Source organism: Strongylocentrotus purpuratus, unplaced genomic scaffold, assembly GCF_000002235.5.
Source record: "Strongylocentrotus purpuratus isolate Spur 01 unplaced genomic scaffold, Spur_5.0 spur5_scaffold_17, whole genome shotgun sequence".
NCBI classification, from domain to species: Eukaryota; Metazoa; Echinodermata; class Echinoidea; order Camarodonta; family Strongylocentrotidae; genus Strongylocentrotus; species Strongylocentrotus purpuratus.
In genome coordinates, this window is record NW_022145602.1 from 27037236 (window position 1) to 27063288 (window position 26053).

Below are 26053 nucleotides of genomic sequence, written 5' to 3' on the forward strand. Positions count from 1 at the left end.
AAGAAAGAGCATTGAGGCTGAGATCTTTCCTGTACTAGACTGCAAATCATTTGGCGGTGAAATGAGTGCAATTTACACAATTTAAATGTGATATGAACCTCAGAATAGTTTTTCACTTCATACAATTTAAAGATTGGTATAACAGAATGGGCTGTTTTTCTAATGCATTCACCTTTAATAAAAAATCATTCAATTTTGAAGAGCCTGGTGAACAACCATTACGTCACCTTTTATGAGTTAATATAATTCAATAGTCAGAATGCAGATTGCATTGCAGGGAATTTAAAGCCCCACTGCACTAGTTTGGCCAGGAGGGATTAGACCTCCATGCATGGTCACTGACAAGTGGTTATCTCAAATACCGGTAAGCTCTTAATTAACATAAGAAAAAGGGAATCATGGGGGACCAATGGTCGCCGATTAGGCATCATTTGCTATATAGAGGGCGCAAGTAGCTATAAGTAGGGCAGTGGGGCTTTAAACCTTGATAGCAAACTACTCTAGTAGAAAGCAAAAAATCAAATAAACAAGACTGGTGAATGTTTGAATGAATTCAGACCAAAACAAATTAATTATTTAAAGTTGTAATCACTGGAAAGCTTGAACTTACTGCTTGTAAGGTAGCTACATTTTGTTGCACTTGTTTCCTGAGCTTGCGCAGGGCCTTGTCTGAGGTAAGACTGGAGAACATCTCTGGACGAACCTCCGGCAGGTTCTTCTTCTGGTATCTCTCCTCCCGTCCCTCGTCAAAGGCCTTCAAGAAATCTTCATAGTTTAGGGTGCTCTTGCTTGTTGGTAGTCCAGTCCTGAGATGGAATTAGGTTTAAGGGGTAACGTTTCAAATGTGGGTTTTTAAAGTCTGAAGTACATTGCATTATGATCACTGTCACTTTATTTTTTTTCTATCTGGATACAGATTTAATTTGCAATCACGTGTTTTTTCTAATGTTAATTTTTTTGTTGAAACAAGACATGTCTTGTGATTTCTTCATAATTCTTCTGCCAATTGATTATATAATGATTGCTACTTTAATTACAATCCTGCATCTCATACTTTATTTTTAGCAATATCTTTTCCATTTCAATCAATTACATAACCTTTATCATCATCAACCTAATCATCAATGTCATCGCCAGTACTATCATCATCATCGTCATCATCACTACCACCACCACCACCACCACCACCACCACCACCGCCTTTCCATCTCTCTTCTCACCTCTTCAAGAACTGCTCCAGGGTGTCATCATCCACCAGATAGTTATGACTGAGAAGGACATCCTGAAGCTCTGCGATGGTGATGCGTCCACTCTTGCTCTTGTCCAGCTGAGCGAAGGCCTCCTGGAAGGTGCCGTACTTGTCTCTCATCCGATCCTTGAGATCCTGCAGGAGCTTCTCCACCGAGATGAAGGCTCCCTTGGACGCCTGGTGGATCGTGATGTTGATCCTAAAGGAACAGATTGTGCATTATATACCTCACTTTAGAAATGTAGCCATCTGTCGAAATTGGAGTCGTGGTTTTAGCCATACCCGCCTACCGGTCAATAGTCTTTTTAAAAATGCCCTCATGCTGTGATCCCCATTGGTTTACGTGTTAAAACTGTGTTTGTGCGAGCACGGACACCATACAATGCTTTTTGTCTGCGATTCCCAAATGATAGAAACCTTCAGTCATTTTTCCAGCGAAGGTTAACAGACAGTGTCTCAGATTTTCTGTGATGGTTTAACCAACTGTTAGTCATGGCAGGATATGCACACGTTCCCTCAAGCCTATAAAACAGCCAGGCCTCTCAAAGCAGTCGATATCTCTATAATATTACATTCAATCATTATTTTCATCATCATCATTTAATCATTAAATTATTTAATCTCAGACCAATAGGGAAATTTCCTTATCTCAACCCACCAACATGAATGTACTTATAAAGCCTTATTTGGACATGAGGCCATAAACCCCACACAAATGCTGTGGCAAAAAAAAAAGCAGAGTGTGTAACAAACTCCTATATCTATGTCAACACAGGGGCCATTATAAGAAAGAGCTGACTTTTTGTTTACCTCTGCAAAATTGCTTCTTGCCTTTTATATAGTCAATAATGAAAACAATTATTTTTTCTTTTTATCAAATATTGCATATGGTTATACCTTCACACATAAAAGCTCACATAAAAGATGTATATTGACTCTAGTTTAAATTAGTAACAATTTGTAGATTCCTAAAAGTATTAACTTTACAAATGTAAGGACAACGGAATGGAGGAAGCGTACTCATAAGAGAGCAAAAGGACACCCCGTCCAGTGCCAATAAGTCAAGTCAAATAAGTCATTAACTCTACCACTGATTCATTTCTAACATACCTGCCAACATTTGAAAATAAGAATATAATTTCTAGCACAGTATACCTTCGAAAATAAGAAATCTGTACCCTTAACAGGCGTTTCGCACATGCAGTGGCAGTGTAACTGACAATACCTGGTAAATCTGTACAAAAAAGCAAATACCAATTCGCTGCTCGATCATGCAGCCATTCAACGCAAGCAGTACGTGAACTCTCAACTCTCAAGCTTAGTTTGGCTTTAGCAACAACAAAAAACATTTTTTTTGTTTTTGTTGAAAACTCTGATTATTCTGAACTTTTAGGTCCTAAATATCCAGAAAATCAGAATATTCCTGATTATTCGGAAGGGTTGGCAGATATGTTTCTAATCATAATATTCTAAAGCAGTCCCACTCACTGTTTGTCAAGTTGGGTTTGGTGGTGGCTCTCAAGGGTACCTGAAGATTCCTCCGTGATGCGCTTGCTGACACCTCCATCATCCCCAGGAGCAAACTCCTTACCCATCATCTTCAAGAAGTGCTGATGGTCGATGTAACCCTTGTTGGTTGGGTCATATCTTTATATGTGAAAGGAAAGCATGGAAAAATAGATAATGCCACTTAAAGCCCGTCTGCACTAGTTTGGCCAGGGGAATTATACGTCCCTGCAAGGCTGCTAACAGATGGTTATCTCATCAAATTAGCCCTCAATTAAAATAAGAAACAGGGGATCTTGGGGGCTCCAACAGGTACCGCTTAGGCATTGTTTGCTATATAGAGGGCGCAAGTAGCTATAAATAAGTAGTGCCGTGGGGCGTTAAAGGTATCTGCCGAAGAAAATAAACAGCCAAGTTTCCAACTAAAATTTTTAGCTACCTTTAGCATTCAGTTGAGTATTTTACCCTAAGTTTATGAAAGCTCCTGAGCTGACTTAAGCTAATTGATTCAGAGGCCTTGACTGGCAAACATGTGCATGTCATACACAGTCATTATTATGATAAAATTGTATACAGGCCCTGTAATTATAAGACATCGTTCGTCCGTGTCTCCTTAGATCAAGATCAATGTAAAGTTCCTAAATTAAATACATTTAAGTTGAGTCTCTCCGCATCGCAGAGAGTATCTTTCTTCCAGACCTCCTTTCATCCAAATCCAAATCCATAAAATATACTCACATGGCCCATAGTTTTGTGAATTCATCCTTTGTCATTGGTAACATGAAGGTATAGAGAAGATCTCTAAGTTCTTTCTTGATGATGACGCCCTTGCCGTTCTTATCGATAGATCTGAACGCTTTGGCCAGGTCGTGGTACTGTCTCTGGGCTTTGGAAGCCAGGATCTCATGGACCTGTTCAGCCGCGAGCTGGGCAGGATCGATCGTTGTGTTCCATCTGTTGAGTAGATTGACATACTCATTATAAATGCATTCTTGAATTGGCACCAATTTATCTGCAAGAACTAATCCCAGAATACAAACCCTCACGCAATCTACTATCATCTTCACAATTAAACCTTGTGTCTACCTTGGTGTCAACTCTTTCTTATGGTCATCGCTCTTTTTGCAAAGCTTCTGCTGAACTTTGGAACACTTTACCTTCAATGTCAAAAACTGTCAAACTGTTAAACAATTCAAAACTTGTCTTAAGACACATTTATTCAAGATTGCTTTTGATGATTAACTTACTCTGTATATTTCATATGTATTGTAATTCGTAGGTTTATTTTCACTTTTTTGTTTTGTTTAATATGTAATTGTTTATCTTTGTATTTTGTTTGTTATAGCCCTTAGAGACTTTGATGGTAAGCGCTTTATAAGCACCGTTTTTATTATCATTATTATTATACTCATTATTCAACAAAGACCACAGCCTTTCTCCATTGCTCCAAGACAGTTTCTTCAACAATGAAGTCACCGGTTCAGAACCCAACTTTATCTTCATCTTCCCATGTCTCAATATGTCTTTTATGTATATTTTGTTATCTGTATTAATTCTGCACGTGAAATGTGTAATTAATAAACTCAAACTCAAACTCAAACTCAAACTCAAACTCTCACAACTCACCTGTGATCAGAATCCAGCCACTTGTGTCCCTCGGCCGAGTCACGCACCTCAAAGAGGTCTAAAAACTCCTGGTAGTTGAGTCTAGTCTTCTTGGAGATGCTCAGCGCAGCCATAAGTTTGTTGAACTCTTCTTCCGTGCTGATGAACATGAGCTGGTCGACGAGACGCTGGAAATCCTGCCGGCGGACAACGCCGTCGTGGTCGTCGTCCAGCTTGTAGAACGTTGATCGCAGGTCCTTAATTGGGAAGATAGAAATAAATGGCTTGTTTAAACACATGATAGGGGAAAAGAGGGGATGAAAAGAAAAAAAAGGCTCTCTGCACAACATAAGTCCTACATTTACTCACTATCTGTCAATAGAGAAAAGTGCGTGCAGTACATTGCATCAATGTCAGTATCGTATTCAAATAAAATAGTGAAACTACACTCTGTAGTAAAAAAAAAATGTGAAATAACAGCACAGTTGAAAAAAAAATTGGTGCCATTTTCAACTTTAAATGCATATTTTATCAATCGTTTGTGTCACATACTTAGCTTAAAGGTTAGGGCTGGAGCCAATGACGCATCATCGCATCAACTCACCCTGAAAGCTTAATTGTCTCATCTTATCCCCCAGGTTCACAAGCATCTCCCTAGCAGACAACTTTAAATTTATTTTTCATCTATCTTTTGTTTCACATCCTTCGCTTAAAGGTTAAAGCTGGAGCCAATGACGCATCATCATCGTCAACTCACCCCAAAAGCAGCATCTCCTTAGCGGACAACTTTAAATACATTTTTCATCTATCACGGACACTAATAACACGTAGGGCCGTGCATCTCAGATTTAACATTGTTAAACGATGCCTGTAAGGGTTAAGGCTGGAGCAAATGGTGCATCATCGTCTTCAACTCACCCCGAAAGCTTGTCTCATCTTATCCCCCAGGTTGGCAAGCATCTCCTTAGCGGACATGTTGTGGCCATCGAGCTTCTTCCACCAATGGTTGGGCGTTCGTGTGATCTCCTGCCCCGGTCCGCCGACCCTCATGTCCTCGAAGGACTCAATGAAGTCGCTGTAGGTGAGGGAGCCCTTGTCAAAGCCAAGGTTCTTGCAGAGCAGCGCGAACTGCTCGTCCTCCATGTACATGCCGAAACTCTGAATGACCTGGAAAAGTTTAATGGATAGATATTAAAGCCTGCACTGTACTGCTTGTAGCTACTTGCTCCCTCTATATAGAAAACAACGCCTTAGCGGTGCCCATTGGTCCCTCATGATCCTCTTTTTCTTATGTTAATTGAGAGCTGAGTTGATGAGATAACCACCTGTCAGTGACCATGCTGGGTGGTCTAATCATTCCTGGCCAAACTAGTATAGATGGGCTTTAACAGATTTGCCAATTTATGATTCTCAAATTTTGCTTCTCGACTAGAAAAGTTAACAATTTTCAAACCAATCATCTGGTTCTTCTCAAAGTTGACCAAAAAAAAGATTATTTATGTTTAACTGAAAGCAGACTGTTCCTTCTATATTCTCAAATAATGAAAATAAATCACACACCAAAATTGAAAAATGCTTGTATTCTTACATTTCAATATTTATACTTTCTAATAGTACTTTTATGATTCTTTTCGAACCCCACTACAGTTAAAATTTCCTCAGGGTTTATGAAATCTCCCGATGACTATTCTACTTTCAATCAAAGCAATCTGAGTTGCATAAAAATTACCTACACATACATGTAGGACTTACCTGTCTGAACTCTCGTTAAAATTATCTCAGAGTTTATGAAATCTCTCAATAACTATTTTACTTCCATTCAAAGCAAGCTGTAAACACTGTTGCATACAAATCACCAAAACAGAGGACTAAAACCTGTCTGAACTCTCTTGTGGAGAGCTCGCCCCTCCAATCCTTAAAATTATCTCAGACTTTACAAAATCTCTCTATGACTATTCTACTTTTATTCAAGTAAGCAAGCTGTAATAAGGGTAACATGTGAACTACTGAAACGGGGGACTAACCTGTCTGAACTCTCCTTTGGAAAGCTTGCTCCGTCAGTCCTTAAAATTATCTCAGACTTTACAAAATCTCTCTATGACTATTCTACTTTTATTCAAGTAAGCAAGCTGTAATAAGGGTAACATGTGAACTACTGAAACAGGGGACTAACCTGTCTGAACTCTCTTTTGGAGAGCTAGTTGCCCCTCCAATCCTTGAAATTATCTCAGATTTTACGAGAACTTTCTACGCTTATTCTACTGTTCTTCAAAGCAATCTGGTTGCTTACTAACAAACATTTATGCTTTCTTAGCAGTCAGGTAAAATAACCACCACTACTACTACTAATCTGCAATCAGAGTTGCATAAAATCACCAAAACATAGGACTAGCCTGTCTGAACTCTCGTTTGGAGAGCATGCCCCTCCAATCCTTAAAATCATCTCATGGTTTATGAAATTTCTCTATGGCTATCCTACTTTCATTCAAATAAGCAAGCTGTAATTAGGGTAACATATCGAGGGTGTTAAGTGACACAAAGAAGTAACTCCATATTTTGCCAAAATGAGTATTTGATATCAAAATATTCAAAAAAAAGGTGGGCTTTCCAGGAAACACAAAGACTTAACTCCATCCAACACCCCATTTAAGTCAATGGCTAGTGAAACATAGACTTAACTCCTTAAGGCCCAAATACTCAGTGACACATAAACCACTATTTCTCAAAATGGCCAAATTGGAGTTGCGTCCTTATGTCACTGACCCCTCGATATAAACTACTGAAACGGGGGACTAACCTGTCTGAACTCTCGTTTGGAGAGCTTGCCACGCCTATCCTTGCAGTACCTCAGAAAGTTATCCCTGAGGTTGCTTGACTTCTGTGACATGCGATCCTTCAGCTTAATGATGACCTCATCTGCGTTCATCAATGTGGTTCGGTTGAGGGCGTTCACTTGAATATTATGTAGCCTAAAATCAATGTATAAAAAGATAAATTAAAATTTCACTGCATGACCTACGATGAAAATTGTTCTTGGTAAACTTACTTGGTATACTTGGTTGATTAGCCCTCTTGTCCTATGGGAAGGGCTCTCAGTTTTCTCTTATCAGTAGCCACAATGGGTGCAGACACTATGTTATGAGGTATTTTGTTCCAGGGTTGGATCACTCATGTTCAGGGATATACAAAGTTTAATCTTAGGTTTTTTCAATTCAAATTTGTATTTTTGCAAATGGTAGTGTTTTATTCATCCCATTAATTGTTACTAAATTAAGGGCTTCAATTTTTCACTCATAGACAAAAATAAACAAGCCCTGTGCTTTTATGGTTATGTTTTACAATTCAAAATTGTTTTTTTTGCAACTGGCAGTGTTTTATTCATCCCATTAATTGTGTCCCAAATAAGGGCTTCAATTTTTTCTTCATAGAGAGAAATCGACAAGCCCTGTGCTTTTAGGGAATTTTGCCTCCTTCCTATCTTACATTGTCAATATATATTTGATGATATGTTCATTTTGATTCTGTGAAAGAAGTAAATGTTTATTGAATTGAATCACTCCTCCCTATGTTTTCTAATTTCTCTTTACCTGTATGTTTAGTGCTTAATGTTTGTTTTATATCTGTATATATTCTATATATATTTCTTCATGTATTGGGTGCCCCATTAATCAAGCCTTGGCTTTTAGGGGCACCCTGAACATTTACACTGTATCAATAATTTTCATACATGCATGATTTGTATACTGATTTTTATTTTAAATGGTTTAATAGAACGAATTGAATTGAATATAGCTGATCTAATGCAAAGATTTTAGTTGCTCACATCTATCAATACCTTTTGCTATTAAAGGGACTCGGTAACATTGCCTCAGATTCTGAAACAAAATCCTGGATTTAGCTCATGCTGCAATGATAACTATAAACCTTTAGGTCAGTCAGGAATCCCACGAATTTTACATTGCCTGTCTCTGATTATCAAGATATTTGTGATTAGAAATCGGAATAAAATTCTGCCTTTTCCTAACGGTTTTCATAACACTACAGTCTATTGAGGAAACGAGTATGGTAAAACCGGTCACTCAAAGATTTTTACTTTTTTGGGGCACTTCATTATCAATTTGAAGGGCAATTTTTCACAGACACTGATAACACATAGGGCCATGCATCTCAGATTTAACATTGTTAAACGATGCCTTAAGCTCGTATCATGCCACAGGGTAATCCCCATTGTGCCAAATTTATTTTGAGATAATCTGATTAACACAATGTTTCTATGATTAGCGCATGCGAAACACACAGCACAGGTCAGCAATGGCTCGCTCGCATGTACAAAGCACTATAATGGTAGGGTGCATGCATCCAGCCTTATGGCAGGCTATGAATTAATAACAAAACAGAAATAATCTTCTTCAAATACCTGGTATCCATATCCACCAGTCTCTGTTGCTCATTGAGATCACTGAGTACCTGGATGTGCGTACTGGTACCCACCAGGTCACCAGGGGACACGTCTACCTTCAGCATGTGAAGGAAGTCACCAAACATGACCTTCCCGTCAGTCTCCTCGCATCGGAGCCACATGCTGAGGAAATGAGAGAGGTAACAAAAAATGACAGTGGTAATTAGTGATAAGATCTCAGATATTCAACCTTAATTTCATATAACCAGTCAAACCTGTCTTAGTGGCATGCACCTCTCTATGAAGACAACATGTCTGAAGTAGGATGCATTTTGTCTCCTTTTAAGATAGAAATGTGTACTATAAAAGTTTGTTTTTTTAAGAAAAAATAAATGTGCTGTACAAACTAGAAAGGCCACCTATTTACAGTGGCCACTTCGTATCTTTCTCTTGGGCGGCTTTATTAGACAGGTTTGACTGTATTTCCATTATGAGATCTCAAAACTCATTCAACCTTTATTTCATATAACCAGTCAAACATGTCTCAGCGGCCAGCTCTCTACAAAGACCAACTATCTATAGTGTAATGCATTTTTTCTTGTCAGAGCTTTGTAAAGTTTATTGTCACTTCCATTTTATAATAATGCTATAAATTCTGTATGTTTTTTTTACGAGTCTGTTTTCTAACATGTAGTTTACTCACTCTTCCAGATGGTCTTCCGCGACCGGTAGGACGCACTTGCTGAGGATCTTACGAAGCTGCGGCATGGAGATGGCACCGGTGCCAGCAGGGTCGGCCTGCTTATAGAGGGCACTAATTGACTTCCAGTGCTCCTCGATCTTCTCACATAGGATCTCTTCAATGGTCTCCCAGGCCAGGTTTGCAGGTGCGACATTGTTCCATCGGTGCTCAGAATCCAACCATTTGTGACCCTCCTAAAAAACAGAGGAAATGATTAGCATTGCCAAATAACTAAATCAGTTGTAACAATATTCTGTTCTCAAGACTTGATAAAAGTGCTGCAAAATTGGCGGCACATTTTTGTGTGTTAATGAATGGCAACAAAGGGCTTGCGGAAGTTCACTAAGCTCTGTGTTATAAGAAATGTGAGGCGCCTTACACTTTAATACCGCAGTTTTGCCACGTAATATCTGAAAAGGCCTTTAAACAGCACATACATGGCATCTTACTTTCTAAGGATTAAAGACATCATATAAGCCTGGCTTAAAGTCCTAAAACCCTAGCGCTCAATTCATTCAAGGAATAAATCCTGCCAGATACAAGATTACAAAGTTTTCTGTAGCAACAATTACTCTGGAGTCAACGTCCCACACTAGCCAAACTTGTAACTTCAATCCTGGAACTAGAACTAATAATATGCTATCCATGATAAGTTTTGACTTGAGCCAAAAATGAAAAATTGATTAGATTTACACAAAAAAAGATACTTTGTACATGGTATAGGGGAGATTTGTCTGCAACTATCACAAAATCTACTAACCGAATTGCCAACTTTAGATCCACATTTAGTGACATCAAATTTCAAACATTCATAACATTCTTTTTATTTGTCCGATTTTGTTCAAACCTTCACCATTCTATTTCTCCCATTGTTCAAGTTCAAGTTCAAGTTCGTTTATTTACACTCATCATTAAAAATACAGAATATATACAATTAAATATGGAATAATCACACATAAAATATCATACATTCAATAACAACAAAATAACATAACATAATGGGAGTGAAGGGGTGAGCTCAAAAGGAGTATGGTCCTTATGCTAGAGCCCATTCCTTTCATACAAAAGAACTAATACAAAAGTTTGACTTATCCTTTGGAGGAAGAGCTGGTTAACTTACACCACTAAGGGTTAAAAGGGATAGAGATCTATCAAAATAAGTCCTATCATATTAGTCCTAATATATTTTATCACCTGACGAAGTGTTGCAGCGGCGCACAAAACCTTGTGATCTTTTAGATCCCTTGTTGACCATACATTGCGAGACAAACAAATTTCACTATTAGATATTAATTCCGATACTATATCAGCAATGAGTAATAAATTTAGCATTAAACATAAAGTTGAGTTCTGGTCATGCGATTGCATTGTGAAAGAAACGGTGTGGAACCTATCAGAAAAGGTTGATCATCTAGTATATACATAATTATGTAAGTATTTATGTGTATTGCAATGTTCTGGAATCATCAAAATGATAAGAAATTTGGCCCAGTCTTGGTATTAGTTACAAGCACTGTACACAGAAAGATGTATATGGAGTACGCGACATGTGCACGATATCTATTAGGTCCAAATAGATATAATAATCTACCAAATATATCAAATAGTAGGCAGTTTCTCAGCAAAATTTGTATTATCACATATTAGTAAAAACATATTCTTTCACATGATTGGTAACAAGAGCTTCCATTTCATTTTTTGAGAGGGGGGCGTTTAACTGGTCTTTACATTTAAGTCCTAACATATTTCTTACCTCTGTTTCTCTGACTTCAAAAAGTTCCAAGAAGTCATGGTAGTCGATGGCGTTGTTCTTCTCCGGGTCGATCCTCTCTACGATCACCTTGAACTGTGCGTCGCTCAGTCGTATAGTGAACTTGTCCATGATCTTACGTAGCTCCTTCCTTGTGACCTTGCCGTCACGGTTCTACACAGGACAGAGAATCACAGACAGATACAAACTCATTCAAAGGAAAGAAGTCCTGTAAAAATGAATATTGCTCCCACTAGGCTTCTTTTCATTCTTACATGTAGCTTTGAGTCCCACTTTAATAGGGACATTCAATATCATTCAGTGTGAAGGAAAGATTCAATTCCATTCAATTTTGATTTATTGGAAAAACATCAATGTGGCAGAGAATCACAGACAGATACAAACTCATTTGAGGAAAAGAAAAATCCTCAAATAAAGGAAATTGCTCCCACTTGGCTTCTTTTCATTCATAGCTTTTGGTCCCACAGGGGATTTCAATATCATTCAGTGTGAAGGAAAGATTTTTCTAGGTGCCATAAACTAGAAGTCAGGCTTGATTTTTATTTTCAGGAAAGCAAAGAGCAACAAGTTTAATATCTCTGTTATTTCAATGCAATTCCAGATTGAGTAACTTGTCCCAATTTTTTTTCTTCTTCCTTCACATAACTACCGTAAAAATAGTACTTAAAGAGTTTATTGCAGAAGAAAACTTCAAAAATAAAAACAAGAAGAAGGAACAGAAAGAGAAGAAGGAGAAGAAGAAGGAGGCAGAGAAGATAAAGGGAAAAAGGAGAAGGAAAAAAAAAGGCAGAGAAGGAGAAGGAGTTGAAGAAAGTGGAGAAGATGAAAGAGAAGAAGAGAAGAAGAAAAATAAGAACAAATAGAAGAAGAGGTAGAAGAAGAGGAAAGAGAAGGCGGAGGAGAAGAATAATAAGAAAAAGAAGGAGATAAAGAAAGTGGAGAAGATGAAGGAGGAAAATCAGAACAAGGAGAAGGAGAAATGAAGAAGGAGAAGAAGATGAAGAAGGATAAGAAGAAGAATAATAAGAAAAAGAAGGAGATGAAGAAGACACAGGAGGAGAAAGAGGGGAAGAAAAGAAGAAGAAAAAACAAGTATTACAAGTAATATCCTTTTCATGCAGATTACAAATAGCCTAATATAAGTATGAGAATTCTATTCCAACCTGAAGAAGTTGGACTCACCTGATCAAAAGCAAGGAAAGCTTCCTTAATGGATGTGTACATGTTAGTAACATGCTTCTGAAGTAAAGACAAGATTTCATCTGCTTCCATCTCGCCATCTCCTTCACGGATTGGATTGACCCTGTCCATATGAAAAAAAAAGCATTCACATAACGGTATTTGTTTAAAACGACACTCCATTATATACATTCTTAATATGTTACAGGTGAAAGAAAAAATTATGTGACAGTGCATGTACCTAGGATGATATTTGGAAGTACTTTATGTGATTTAGAATAATGCTTTCATGATTAGATAGCTTTATATCGAAATGTAGAGGCAAGACGGGTCGCGCCTGGAAAGCAAAAATGCCTAATTTTTGCAAGTCATGATTTCATCAAATAGAAATAGAACCACATCCTTACGATGTGGAACTGGCACAATCTCTATTAGGCTTGATGTTAGCTAAATTTTCATTCAGATATATTCATTCTTTATAAAGAAATTTTAATTCATAAATAAATGTACGTGTATGCAATGTGTCTCTTTGTGCCACTTCATTTCGCCTAAACAACCTTAATTAATTTACGTTTAAAAATGGAGGGAACGAGCCATGCATCATGATTACAGGAAATGTGTATATAGATGAAATTACGGTAAAAAAAGCAGGACAAAAGTACAATAAAAAGGTTTCAGGTCTGTTTAAAGGCATCGTTTAACAATGTTAAATCTGAGATGCATGGCCCTACGTGTTATCAGTGTCTGTCTGTGATGGTGTAATATTGAAGCCCTAAAAAAAATTGCATTTCACAATGATCAAGAAGTCCCTCAAAAAAGTAAAAATCTTTGAGTGACCGGCTTTACCATACTCATTTTCCCCAATAGACTGTAGTGTTATGAAAACTGTTATGCAAGCGCAAATTTTTTTTTTGATTACCAATCATAAATATCTTGATAATCAGACAGGCAATTGGCTTGTAAAAGTCATGGGGTTCCTGACTGACCTAAAGGTTTATAATTATCATTGCAGCATGAGCTAAATCCAGGATTTTGTTTCAGACAAAGTTACCGGATCCCTTTAACTTACCTGTGGTTCCATTTGATCGGGATGGTCTGTCCGTTTCCTTCTATCCTTGGATCCAGGAACTTCTCCAAGAAGTGCTCCCAAGGAATCTTGTGGGAAGCCTTGAAACCAATCCTGAAAATAAAAACAAGTACCGTAACACATAAGTGGACCCCTCTGTTTCCAATATGTATTCTTAAATTGTTAAAAATGTTTAAAATTGATTTGTAATGTTTTGTTGGAAGCATAAATAAAGTGTTCAATTTGAGTTGTGTCTGAACACTTCCACATCATGGCACATGTAAATCTTTTCTGAGATTTCATATTGACTGTAATTATATGAATATCAATTTTCTGTGAATTATGTTGCCCTAGCTTAAGTCTTACACTGCAGCCCCAATGAGGGAATATCTACTACCTACAGGTAAACATTAAATCACATAAGTAGGTTGAAGGTATCAAATGAAGATGAAAATAATTGGCAAGGGAACCTTAGTGCTTTGGTAGGGATTTGAATCCTGAACTAATGATTTACAGTCTGATGACTTATCCACTAGGCCACAACACCCTTTTAAAGTTAAGCTCAGTCTGAATGACATAGAACATCTCACTGCAACAATCAACACATCTGTACTTATATTTTGATTGAATAATAAGATAAGTTATTCATACATGTAGGTGTTCAGTGTTAAAGTTGAGATACAAAAGATGTGGATGTGAGGTCCAGCACAGCAGTTATCTTTTTGAAAAGATACTAATATGTTAGCATCTCTCAAACAAGATGCAGTAAAAGAGTATGTGGCAAGATTTGTATCTTAAAGACCGTGTCCAGATATTGGGTGACAGAGCTAATGCTGTGGTACTAATTTCCAACACATTTTAAAAGGGCATAGAGACACATCTTATAATATGATGTGCTATACAAAAAGTAAAAACATAATATTTTATAATGATAATATAAATTCAATAACTGCAGACACTACGCAAACATATTCTACTGTGCTGCAAGAGCTTCTGATATGCTTAAAACTACATATATGAGAGACATTTAAATGAAAAAAATGTGCTTTTAGCTTTGATTTAGACACTTTACTTAGTTGAGCCACATGCTAAGTAAAATTTTCACTTAAACAAAGTATCAATTAAATACCGGCCCAGGGGGGATGTTTCACAAAGATCCTAAGTCAAACTTAACACTAAGTTGGACTTAAATATTATGGAGAGCCATTTGTAGCCTTAGAATAAAATATATTCAAAAGCAAAAATTAAAGTATATTAAACTTTTCATAAATTCCACATTAAGAACATGAAATCTCTTTGATAATAGAAAATTTGAATGATTTTGAATCAACATTTTATGTCTTTTAAAATAACTTGTAAAAAATATTTTCAAAGATGCTAACGGCTTTCCATAATTGTTTAGTCAAACTTAGAGTTAAGTTTGACCTAGGAACACCCCCTGGAGTCAGACTTGGCTGCTATTCTTACCTTTCCATAAGTTGGGCAAAAAGCTGATCTGACATTGGTAGGGTGAAGTGAATCAGAACGCTCTTGAGGTCGTCCAGAGCAATGAAGCCGTCTTGACGTTTATCAAAGGCCATGAATGCTTTCTTGATGTTCACGTAATTATCCTTCATCTGCAAGAAGATGGCAAACATACATATTTAACATAAATTTGAATATGATAAATATTACTTTTTCAAAATATTTTGATCTTTACCTATTGAATGTTACGTATTCCCCAATGCTCACAAAGTCACTTTTTTTCATAAAATTTTACTCATTTCAAATTAAATTTGAGTTAATACATGAATGGACATGGACAAGGAGAAACAAAGTAAAAATGTACAGAGCGATAGAGAGAGAGAAGGGAGGAGGGAGAAGGGGGAGCCATGACTTCTTTAAAAAATCTCTAACGCACTGTTGCATTTGAAAAAGTCACTTTATGGCTAAGATTTCATCAATATTTATCATCCCAATGCACATGACCAAAAACATCAATCCAAAAACTTAAGGGCCACAAGATTCCCAGGAAGACCCCTTACATAAATAAATCAATAAAGAGAGCGAGAGAGAGAGAGAGAGAGAGAGAAATACACTGTATCATTAGGCATGCTTCATGCAGTAATTTTCCTGATATTGTCAGTAATGTACCTTTGCACAACTTGAGAGGGATAAACAAAGCAACAAGGTACATTAAATTTACCATTTACCACTATTAAGTGGTCGTCATCCGAGTTTGGAAGGGAAAAAGAAAACTAAATTAAAATTACCTCCGAGTCTCTCCTCCTATTATGTTTACTAATTTGTAAATAATATAGTACTGTAAACAGCATAAGAGAAGAAAACAAGATAAGAAATTGAAAGAAATATATGATTATTACTTTGAACAAGAGAGACGGATAGAAAAGAAAGGTAGGGAGAATCTTTAAGAAGGATAGACAATAATTACCCTTGTTCTGAATTCTGCCTCAATCTGTTTGTAGCTCATTCCTCTCACTGCATCATCTGTTCGGTTAATGATTGCTATTTGTTCAACCTGCTTGGCTCGCTCATTTTGACGTTGGCTCATGGTTTGTGCTGTAATGCAGAAATATAATTTTAAAAAATAGATTTATGGAATACAAATAAATTATGATATGATGAGCTATGTGTTAATTCTTCATCAAGTAATATTATTTCAAATAGATTTTTATTTTTGTCAGTCAAAAGCAATACCGGGTTACTGATTTTTGTTAATAACTGAATATTCCTGTATGAGCCACTGATAAATACAAGTAAACTCATAATTATTTTCTTGTAGATCAATATCTTTTTCATTTATAGACAGTTGCAAGACTTTAGTTGCAAGACTTTGCTTTTCTTAAATTTGAAGTTTCAAAGATTAGATAATAATGTTTGAATGAGAGTGAAAAATCATTCTCTTTCAGCATAGGTTTACAAATCTTTAAATCAATCAATGTACACGCAATAGGAGACTGAGAGTGGTAGTGCGGATTAATGTCTTGCCAAATGACTTTAGCTTGGATTTGACCCTTAACCCTTGGATTGAGACGCAAGTGAATGAACCACTAAACCATGACATCTAAACCTTTACAAATGAATCTTGTCAATGTACACACGATAAATTTTATGCTACATTTCTATTTCTGAAGCTGATTCTTACCAAACTTTCCATGTTCAGGGAATGCCTTGGCATGCTTTTCGACTAGGACACCTAGTCTCTGTAGGAAATCGTAGTAGTTCACAATGCCAGTGTGATGGAAATCGTATCTTGACCACAGTCTAAACAATAGGGATAACAGATGATAAAAATACATTGAGGTTATAAACAGTTAAGACATTGTGTTTAGATTGTAGGAACTTGTTGTAGTTCACAATGCCAGTATGATGAAAATCATATCTTGACCACAGTCTAAACACTGGGGATAGAAGGGGATAAAAATACATTGAGGTTATAAACAGTTCGGATCCTGTGTTCAGACTATAGGAATTACTCATAAGAGTACAAAATGACAGTGTGATGGAAATCATATCTTGACCACAGTCTAAACAACAGGGATGAAAAGGGACAAAAATACATTGAGGTTATAAACAGTTCAGCACTCCTGATGACGGATAGTCAACCTGTTCGAAACGTCGAGACGCTCCTACAACCCATATATCCTCTCCAACCGGCACTATAGTTATCCTTAGAACTATATGCTAAGAGAGATTACCAACAGCCTTTTTCAAGACTACCAACAGTTCTTTTCAGGATGACACACACTCAAGAAAGAAAGATTACTGACAGTCCTTTTCATGACTCCCAAATCCTCCCCCTCTCTCACATGGTGCACCTGCAAGATTGTGTTTAGACTGTAGGAACTTGTAGTAGTTCACAATATGCCAGTGTGGTACATAAGCAGAGCTGCCAACATTTGATTTGGGTAATCAGGGAGATTTCTGAGAGAGCAGCATCGAACGACTTCATTGTTGGCGGGAACCAAGAATGGCCTTTTAGTGCCCCTGGTGGGGGGGGGGGCAGGGGGCAGGCCCCCAAAAGCTCTTGGTTTTAAGCCTCTTTGAAACCCTTTTAGAACACATTTTTTCAATGATTTCTCAAAATGGAAGGCTTTGATATGGCACATTTTATTTGCATACAATTGATAACATATGAACTTCACATCATATTTCAGACTATGAACTCCTGTTACCTCTATTGTGAAATGGGGGATGTACTTGTGGAAGGCAAGGACTGGGGTGTGCTTGAGGGTTTTCCTTGAAGTGACTGGTAGGTTGCTTGCTTGAGTTTGCTAAGGAGGTCCTTGCTATACTCCCTTTGGTAGCATGGGACATCTGTGTTGGCAATTTTCTCTGTTAGGAGTGCTTGAAGTGTTTTCAAATTCATTGATCCCCTGAAATCAGTTTTGTTCTTCCTAACAATGCTAAAAACTCTTTCACATGAAGCATTGGAATGTGGTATCACAAGCAAAGATTTCATCACTTTGCTCAGAAGTGTGTATTTCTTTGAGCCATTGCCATCCTCCATCTTTGAAATTGCAGACCATTTCTTGTCTATTCTCAAGTTTTTGTTCAGGATCTCTGGTTCCCCTGAAAAGTCTTCAACCTGGTATTGTGCAAATTCCAGCTCAAGCTTGTCCAGGTCTCCATTCTCTGATTGTCTGTTCAAAATGCAAGGGTACTTTTCAACAAAGTATTGCACAGATGAAAATGACACATCTCTTCTGGAACTGACATCAATCACTTCAGCCTCCTTAAGGAACTTAACATCTAGTGGCCAGGTTTTCAAGGCATAGTCACATGCTGATTCATAATACTTCCTCACCGACAAGTAGAAGTATGTCAAATCAGCATCTGTAAGACGAAGGGGAGAATCATCTTCTGGGCTTGTTGTACTCTCCAGGTATTCCTTGGCATCTTTTCCAATCATTAGATCTTTATCTGACTTCTGGCAATCTCTCTTACCATACTGCACTTTCTTGACATCAGAACATTCAACAATCACTGTTGGCTGCACGAATCTAACAAGCATATCTTGGAAGGTTTTATTAAGCTGCTTATTAAGAATGTGAATGCAGGGTTCTTCTCTCTGTAGGAGTAGGTTGATGTCATCAAAGATCTTGTTACTGTATTTTCAGAATTTATTCTTTTTTATCATTCTGTGGTCAAATCTTTTAAATAACCTTGCATATGCCAGATAATTAACAAAACATCATTGTTACCGAGAGAGGGCGCTAAATACGATTTAACGGTCAAATTCGAATTTTCAAAACTAAGGATCGAAGCAATTCATAAAAATGATGCTATTGTCTTGCAATGTGTGTAACCTAACAAACTATTAAAGTTCATGATACTGGCATAAAACAGTCAACGTGCAGATTAGTATTTCAAATAAAAACATAAAATCGTGAGAAAATCCACCCTTCAAGTCCCGCACACGTGTTTATGAGTAAGTCTAAGTTTTAGGGAGATTAATGAGGTCCCCAACTACTGACGAAATGAACTCAGGTCTATGGTATAGAGGGGTAGACTATTTCTCGATTTTACAAATCTAAGAACTGTTCATACTAACCTGAAAAAGCTCTGTATTCCTTTTGTATTGCCCCTTGCTTTCGCGGTTTGCTTGTGTTTGTCAGATGTGATGTGGCGAAATACATCATTTCTTCCCCCACTCTTGATGGAGATATCTGCGCCGCAAACTGTACAAAATGCGTAGTATTCGCCTTTCGTAGATTTCCCAACACAAGGCCATTCCAAGTGGTAGTCATCTTTATATTCTGATAATATTTCGACTTCGACATTGTCCTGGATGATATTTTAATACTCAAACAGAGAGCAAAATACAGCCTTGTTTTGGACAAAGTTGACTTACGCCTTCGGAAGATGCAAGTTATATCGATGCGTTCCCAACGGCAAAGGAGATCAGAAAAAAAAAGTCGGCTTCAAAATCCACTCTGCAGTAACACTGCCATGTTGGTATCAAATGATAATCCACTTAAAAATCACATCGCAAAAGTCCCCAAATCAATCCAAAAACTGATGTTGAAATGTGCAGTTTTTTGGGCCGATCGCAGCAGACAAAGTCTGCTTGTTGTATCAGTGCAACTTCTGGCTGCTCTGACGCGACCGATCGGAAACCGGCACCAACGTACCGGGACGCTACGGGGGCCGGCGAGGAAGCCGCCCGGCAGAGCAAGCAGGCGAATTGCTATCACACAAACACCACTCACATTATCACATGTTCCCAATGGTTTGTTAGATTAGCCCGCCAGTCGTTCGGCGTAACTCTCATTTATTACGCTGTTAAATAAAGTACGATATCACGGTAAATTTATATTCGACGACTGGATAACAGGAAAATTCATATTACAGAATTGCCGTGTGTTTGTATACGTACGTACGAACTCAACATGCTAGTCTTGTGAAACAGTCGTTTATGAAAATAATACAACTTAAAATCTGGAAATCCGGGAGATTTTTGCATGGGGTCGGGAAAACGGGATATTGGGTCAAAATCCGGGAGTCTCCCGCAGGATCCGGGAGACTTGGCAGCTCTGCATAAGGAGTAGTCCACAGACAGACTATCACAATGGTAGACCTACCTATCATATTGTTCATCGGTCATTCTGAAGCAGTAGTTTTCTATCACTTTACGCATCTCGTGTTTCTGGATCTTGCCATCGCGGTTGTAGTCAAAGAGGCGTAGAGCTTTCATGAAGTTCTTGGTGTTGACAGCGATCTTGTCCCTGAGCTGGCGTTCGATGACGTCAACACCCATGTCGGAAGGTGATTTGGTGTAGCTGTACCTATGGAAAGAATACAAAATACAGATGTGACTATTGCAGGCCATTACATATCAGCCAAATGATATTTATGTTTTTTGTAGTGGAAGTCTTAGCTTTGATTGATTTATGATGACATATAGCCTTCATGTATAGAGAATAGAGGTGTTATAATAATAATAGTTTGTTCTTTAATAGCGAATTTCAGGACCGCAGGCCCTCTCAAAGCACTAAACAGATATATTATTACCCCGGTCATCGGATTCAGGCTTATCCGCACACAATGTATGCACATTCTCCACTCCCCGGGGAACATTATGGTATATGGAGTGTTATGGTATAGAGGATGTTTCAGCAGATTGTGCTACACATGGTATGGAGTTTTAATCCTTTGAAAAGACATAAATCTACAATTGCCACTCCCCATCCAGGTAGTGTAAATGAGAGCCTGGTAGTAATAAAATGTAATTTGATATTATATTGTGCCTTCTCATGCTTATTTCCTTTCTAACGCGCATTTCTGTTTCCTTATCTTCTTCTCAACCCCACATGCAGTTCATCATTTTGTATTATTTCCTGTACCCTCAATCTCTCACTTCTTTTTGTCAATGTCTACTCTTTGTATTATGACCGTATTCTTCTATCTTTGTCGTGTAAAGTATTGCCTTAATTGTCCCTTTCTCGTCTCGTGTTGGCATCCCCCTTTTTCTTTCCCCTATTTTGTAGTTCCTTTTGTAGTCAGATTAGTTAATCTAATTACTCATTATTCCTAAGTATCATTTGAGGTGTTCACACTTGTACAAGCATTGCTTTTTAGTGGACCCCTCTGTTTCCAACACGTATTTCTTACACTTGTTTTAAATGCTTATAATTGATTTGTAATGTTTTGTTGGAAACATGAATTAATTTGAAATTGAAATTGAATGAATTCCTTGAATGCTCTAGCGCCTTATCATAGCGGTTCAGATACAGCCAGAAAAGTAATGATACTTCATATCAGTATATTATATCAGTATACAATGTTGTAGCAGTGAAAGAACAGTTGTATGTTTAAGGAATGTAAACAAAAACTTACTTGTATCCTGACCCCATTTTCCATGATTCTCTGGAGACTGACCCGGTGTTTACGAAGCGGTCAAGGAACATGCAATAGTTGACCGTTCCATTGGTGTTGGTGGGTACTTTGGCCATAACGGAGTTGAACTGTTCGGTGGTCATTGGAAGACAGAAGGTGTCCAGGACACGACGCAACTCACCCTTTGTGACGGTCAAGCTCTGGTCAATATCGTAGTTTTGACATGCCTAGGTAAAATGAGAAAGAAAAAAGGCCCTTGATCTGAATGTATAATGGTATGCAATATCCTATTAAAAATATACTAAATAGTGGATTTGTAACATTTTAAAATTGAGATACTAGACATTTCAAAATTAACAAATGCACAGTTGATTAAAATAGAGTACAGAGAAGAAAAAATTAGCAAGACAAGTAAAGAGGCATGTCAAAGGTAATTTGTTTATACTACTAATACAATAACTGCTCCAACTTCCACTACTATAGTAGTTTTTCTACTACATGTACTACTACTACTACTACTACTAAATGAATTTTTTTCCAATGCATTACAAATTTTTTAATGAAACTGAAAGCTTTTATCAGACAAACATCAAGGCAATTTTTTTGTTTCAATGTCTAATCTTCATTATTCAATAATACCCTATACCTGTACCTTGTGGGACATCTCGAAAGAAAATGAGATACTGTAAAAGTAGAAATATTCGCGGATATTGCGAATTTAACTCGCGAAAATATAAGCATGACTTCTCATGCGTGTTTTGAACGGGCTTAACTGCGTGCAACAAGAATTTAAGAACCAGCAAATATGTTTTGGGGTCGCTCAGAACAAAAATATTATCATGCGAAATTAACAGTATTTACAACTTACTTTAAAACAAATTGTAGGATTAGGTTTTCTTTATCCTGGCTACAAAAAATAAGACATGCCCAACATAGCAACAACCATTATAGGCATGTTGGTTCAAAAAGATAATGTGTCATTGGGATTTCTGTAAAGATAGCTATCCATAGATGTGCATAAATTTGGCAATAAACTGGATAATTGTAAATTTAACCATTTTAATTCTGACCTGCTTGAGATCTGTATAGAATTGTCTGATCCTCTCCCTCAAGATCTGTTCCACTTCGATAGCGCTGAGTTTGGCATCTAGGGAGGCACTGGGCAGTGGTGGGCTAATATTCGGGCTTGATGAACCAGCTGGATATGTAAAACAAAAACATGTATGTAGTCCAAAATGCAACGTTTGAGCTTTGCGATACAAAGAGTTTGTGCCGAAAAACATCATTAACTAGTTAGAAGTAGTCAGGTACTATCCAGTTTGATTGTACAGTGTGCATATACCAGAAATTATCTCATAAACATGATCATTTAAGAGCAGCCTAGAAATTTTATGAATATGGCATATATCTGAACTTATGGTTTGATTTATAAGCGAGTTTCTGATTGTACATGCAGTTAAAGGTAAAGACCAGTAATGGTCATGCGATTGCATTGTGAAAGAAACGTTGTGGAATCGATCAGAAAAGGTTGATCATCTAGCATCTAGCATCTGCAAGGTTCTGGAATCATCAAAATGATAAGAAATTTGGCCCATTCTTCGTAAAGTTACAAGCACTATACACAGAAAGATGTATATGGGACTACCCTATCTCTCTCACACGACCATGAGAGAAATAAATTTACCAAATATATGAATTAGTAGGCGGTTTCCCGGCAAATTTTTTATCATCATGTATTAGTCAAAACATATTCTTTCACATGATTGGTAATGAGAGCTTCCATTTCATTTTTTGAAATTGGGGCGTTACCAATACTGGTCTTTACCTTTAATATTATTATCTTTAATTTAACTGTGTCATTTTTGTTATAAAGCATTGGATTATTCCAATTTATAATTTGGAAGTACATTGTATCCATTTATTACAGCTGATTATAATCAGAGATTTTCATTATCTACATCATGAGAAATTTAACATAATGGTAAAAATAAAACTTGAAAATTAAAAACACCATATTAGTCCTGGAAAAGACCATGAAGTGAAAAGTTCATTTACCTCTTCCAGAAGGGGTCATGCCAAGGTCAAAGGACTTGCGTGACATCTTACCCCCGGACCTGGAGTTCCTCGCTGTCTTGAGAATCTGTCTCGGTGTGAACATGATGCCTGTACTTGGACGTAGCGTCAGGTCCGTCGGTTGTGCCACCTGACTCGCCATCTTGTTGTTTGAATGTTTGTCTTTTTTCTGCTTGTTGTGTACTTAATCTTCAGGTATAGATTGATGAGTGCGTTTTGAAAGCTGGGCCTGGCTAGGATGGTGCTTGGTTTGAGTTAGTTATTCCATCTGGAAATAAAAAAAGAATCATGAACTTTGTGAGTCAAAGTCAAGTGTTAAAAGTCATAGCATGCACTGTATGTTTTATCTAAAGGTCTGTATGTACAATGTATTTCCTACATGTGTATTCATTGTATAAATTATACAAAAACAAATTAGATCTATAAACAAACACAAACAAACTAAATCCCAAAGTCAACATCAGGTCAGCTGCCCGTTCTCATATATTTTTTCAAGAGTTGTGTTGGTGATGTAGACCTAGACTGTAGACATATAAATCTCTCTGGGCTCATTCGACATTACACTGTTTTTTACATCACATCATTACAATCATGTTACTTGTTAGTCAACTATCTAGAAGGACCAAGTCACTGAGACTGAGTGAGTGACACAAGTCAGACTAAGTCAGAGTGAGACGAGTCTTGACTCTTGACACAACTTAGAATCTAACTTAGATAGCTATTTCTGTTCAGTTGTTGGACGATTTATATTTTTGGGGAAAATTCATTTTCAATGTTTAAAAGCACATGAGAATTAATCATTGCGAATACCGAAACAATTTGATTGAGAAAACACAATACTTTCACAAACAAAGTTATTCGGAAAGGGTTAACAATCAATGAGGAATAGTTGTCGAACTTGCACAAGTTGCAGCCTATGCGTCCATGATTATGAACAGGTGGGACTACAATAATGACCCTAACCAATGTAAAGGCTAAGTAAAGCAGTACAAAGTTAACAAACACACACATTTACACGTAATGAAACATTATCATACACTTCTAAAGGAAAATATTTTCAAAACATACCTCAGCATCAGTGAATTAATAGTATGCTTTATCTCGTTATTAATTCCATAATCAGCGAGGTTTAGGTGTAAAATATAGCGATATCAAGATCCGTTTGTATGTAACTTTTCCACTTCAGCGAGTTGCTATTCCAGCTCCACGATCACTCATTGTGTATCGTTGCTAGGAAGTTAATTGTGTGTGTGATATGCATGCATAGCATAAGGCGTGGAGATCGAGACACATCGCGGTCGATACTGCGTTGCCAGCGACGTAGTCTTAAACAAAGACGCGAATACGACATCTGAAGTAAACAAACGATACTCGTAGTCTAGTACTGTAGCAGTAATAGGGACAAAAATACATATAGATCTACAATATTATAAATATATACAAACACAAAGGAAGGGACTTGATTGCCATTCAGTAATGCCAGGCATGACACGGCTGGTCTTCCGTGCAGGCATATACAGATATAACAAAAACAAATAAATCACATGAATCTGTTTTTTTTAAATAAAAAAAAAAAATCAAATATGGAATTACATAATAATTATGATTAGTAAATTGGAAAAAAATACATAGCGTACACATAAACGACCCCTCCCCCCCCCCCCTCCCCCTGATAAGTAGCAAATGAGATCTCGACATTTGGTCAGTATTTGACCGAGGCATTTGAGTGGAACGACGTTAAATTATGTAAAGACTTTATTTATTGATTTAATTCTTTATAAATTTAATTTCCAGGCAGAGATAAACAAACATCGGATATACATAAACATATAGAGACAAAGGAAGTGAGAAATAACACTAAGTAGTGAGCGAGGACAGTCGAAAGGAAATCAATTCCTGTTAAGTAGATTCTCCTCACTACATAGTCAGCGATTTACAAGCATAAACAAACATACATAAAACAAACAATCTCAATTTATACTGACGATAAAAGTGAAGTAATCAAAACAATTATTTAAAGTAGAAGTCAAGTAATCAAGCAAGGGAAAGTGTCGGTGCCTCACAGAAAGAACACAGTTTAGCGTTTATTTAATTATACCTCGAGCTCAAACAGGAAGGTTGTTGTAAGTTTTGGCTCCTCTGAACCTGTATGAGAGTAGTACTATATAGTAGTAACTGGCGTAGAAACAGGGAGCTAAAGCTCCCCCCTTTTTTTTAATGTTTTGTTATGGTTGAAAACCCCTTATTTTGAGCATTTGAGAAATAATTGTCCTTTTCCCATTGGATTTGTGCCCCCTATTTTCTTTTCACCATAAAATGTACTCCTTACTTATATAAAAGGCAAGTCCCGACTCCAAAAATAATTTACTTTCAATAGAAGCAGAAAAATCAGACAAACCAATGAAAAAAGTTTGAGCAAAATCTGATAACTAATGAGAAAGTTATTAATTTTTGATAACATGAAAAACTTTGAAAATCACAAGACAAATTGGCAAAACAATCATGAGTCTGTGACGTCATTGCCTCACTATCCACTAATTGTTTTCTTTATATTGATACAATAAATTCCTATTTTACCCTAAGAATCTTATTTCTTCACACCACCATCCAAGTTAGATTGATAG

The 26053-nt window shown here is 37.1% G+C and overlaps 1 protein-coding gene across 1 annotated transcript in view; it reads right to left on the reverse strand.

Moving 5' to 3' along the window:
* The window catches only part of LOC757096 (EF-hand calcium-binding domain-containing protein 6), a 33657-nt gene extending 8995 nt beyond the window's left edge, over positions 1–24662 (reverse strand). The window contains exons 1-20 of the mRNA XM_030987997.1: positions 24498–24662; positions 23412–23697; positions 22427–22554; positions 21357–21583; positions 20102–20305; positions 16663–16781; positions 15949–16076; positions 14985–15133; positions 13521–13631; positions 12455–12575; positions 11255–11425; positions 9463–9695; positions 8778–8942; positions 7158–7329; positions 5279–5527; positions 4382–4617; positions 3494–3709; positions 2738–2896; positions 1221–1448; positions 611–806 (exon numbers count right to left, since the gene is read on the reverse strand). Of these exons, the coding sequence (XP_030843857.1) occupies positions 611–806; positions 1221–1448; positions 2738–2896; positions 3494–3709; positions 4382–4617; positions 5279–5527; positions 7158–7329; positions 8778–8942; positions 9463–9695; positions 11255–11425; positions 12455–12575; positions 13521–13631; positions 14985–15133; positions 15949–16076; positions 16663–16781; positions 20102–20305; positions 21357–21583; positions 22427–22554; positions 23412–23571 (3372 nt within the window). The 5' untranslated portion in view covers positions 23572–23697; positions 24498–24662. The remainder of the gene's footprint in view (positions 1–610; positions 807–1220; positions 1449–2737; positions 2897–3493; positions 3710–4381; positions 4618–5278; positions 5528–7157; positions 7330–8777; positions 8943–9462; positions 9696–11254; positions 11426–12454; positions 12576–13520; positions 13632–14984; positions 15134–15948; positions 16077–16662; positions 16782–20101; positions 20306–21356; positions 21584–22426; positions 22555–23411; positions 23698–24497) is intronic.
* Between the last annotated feature and the right edge of the window lie 1391 nt (positions 24663–26053).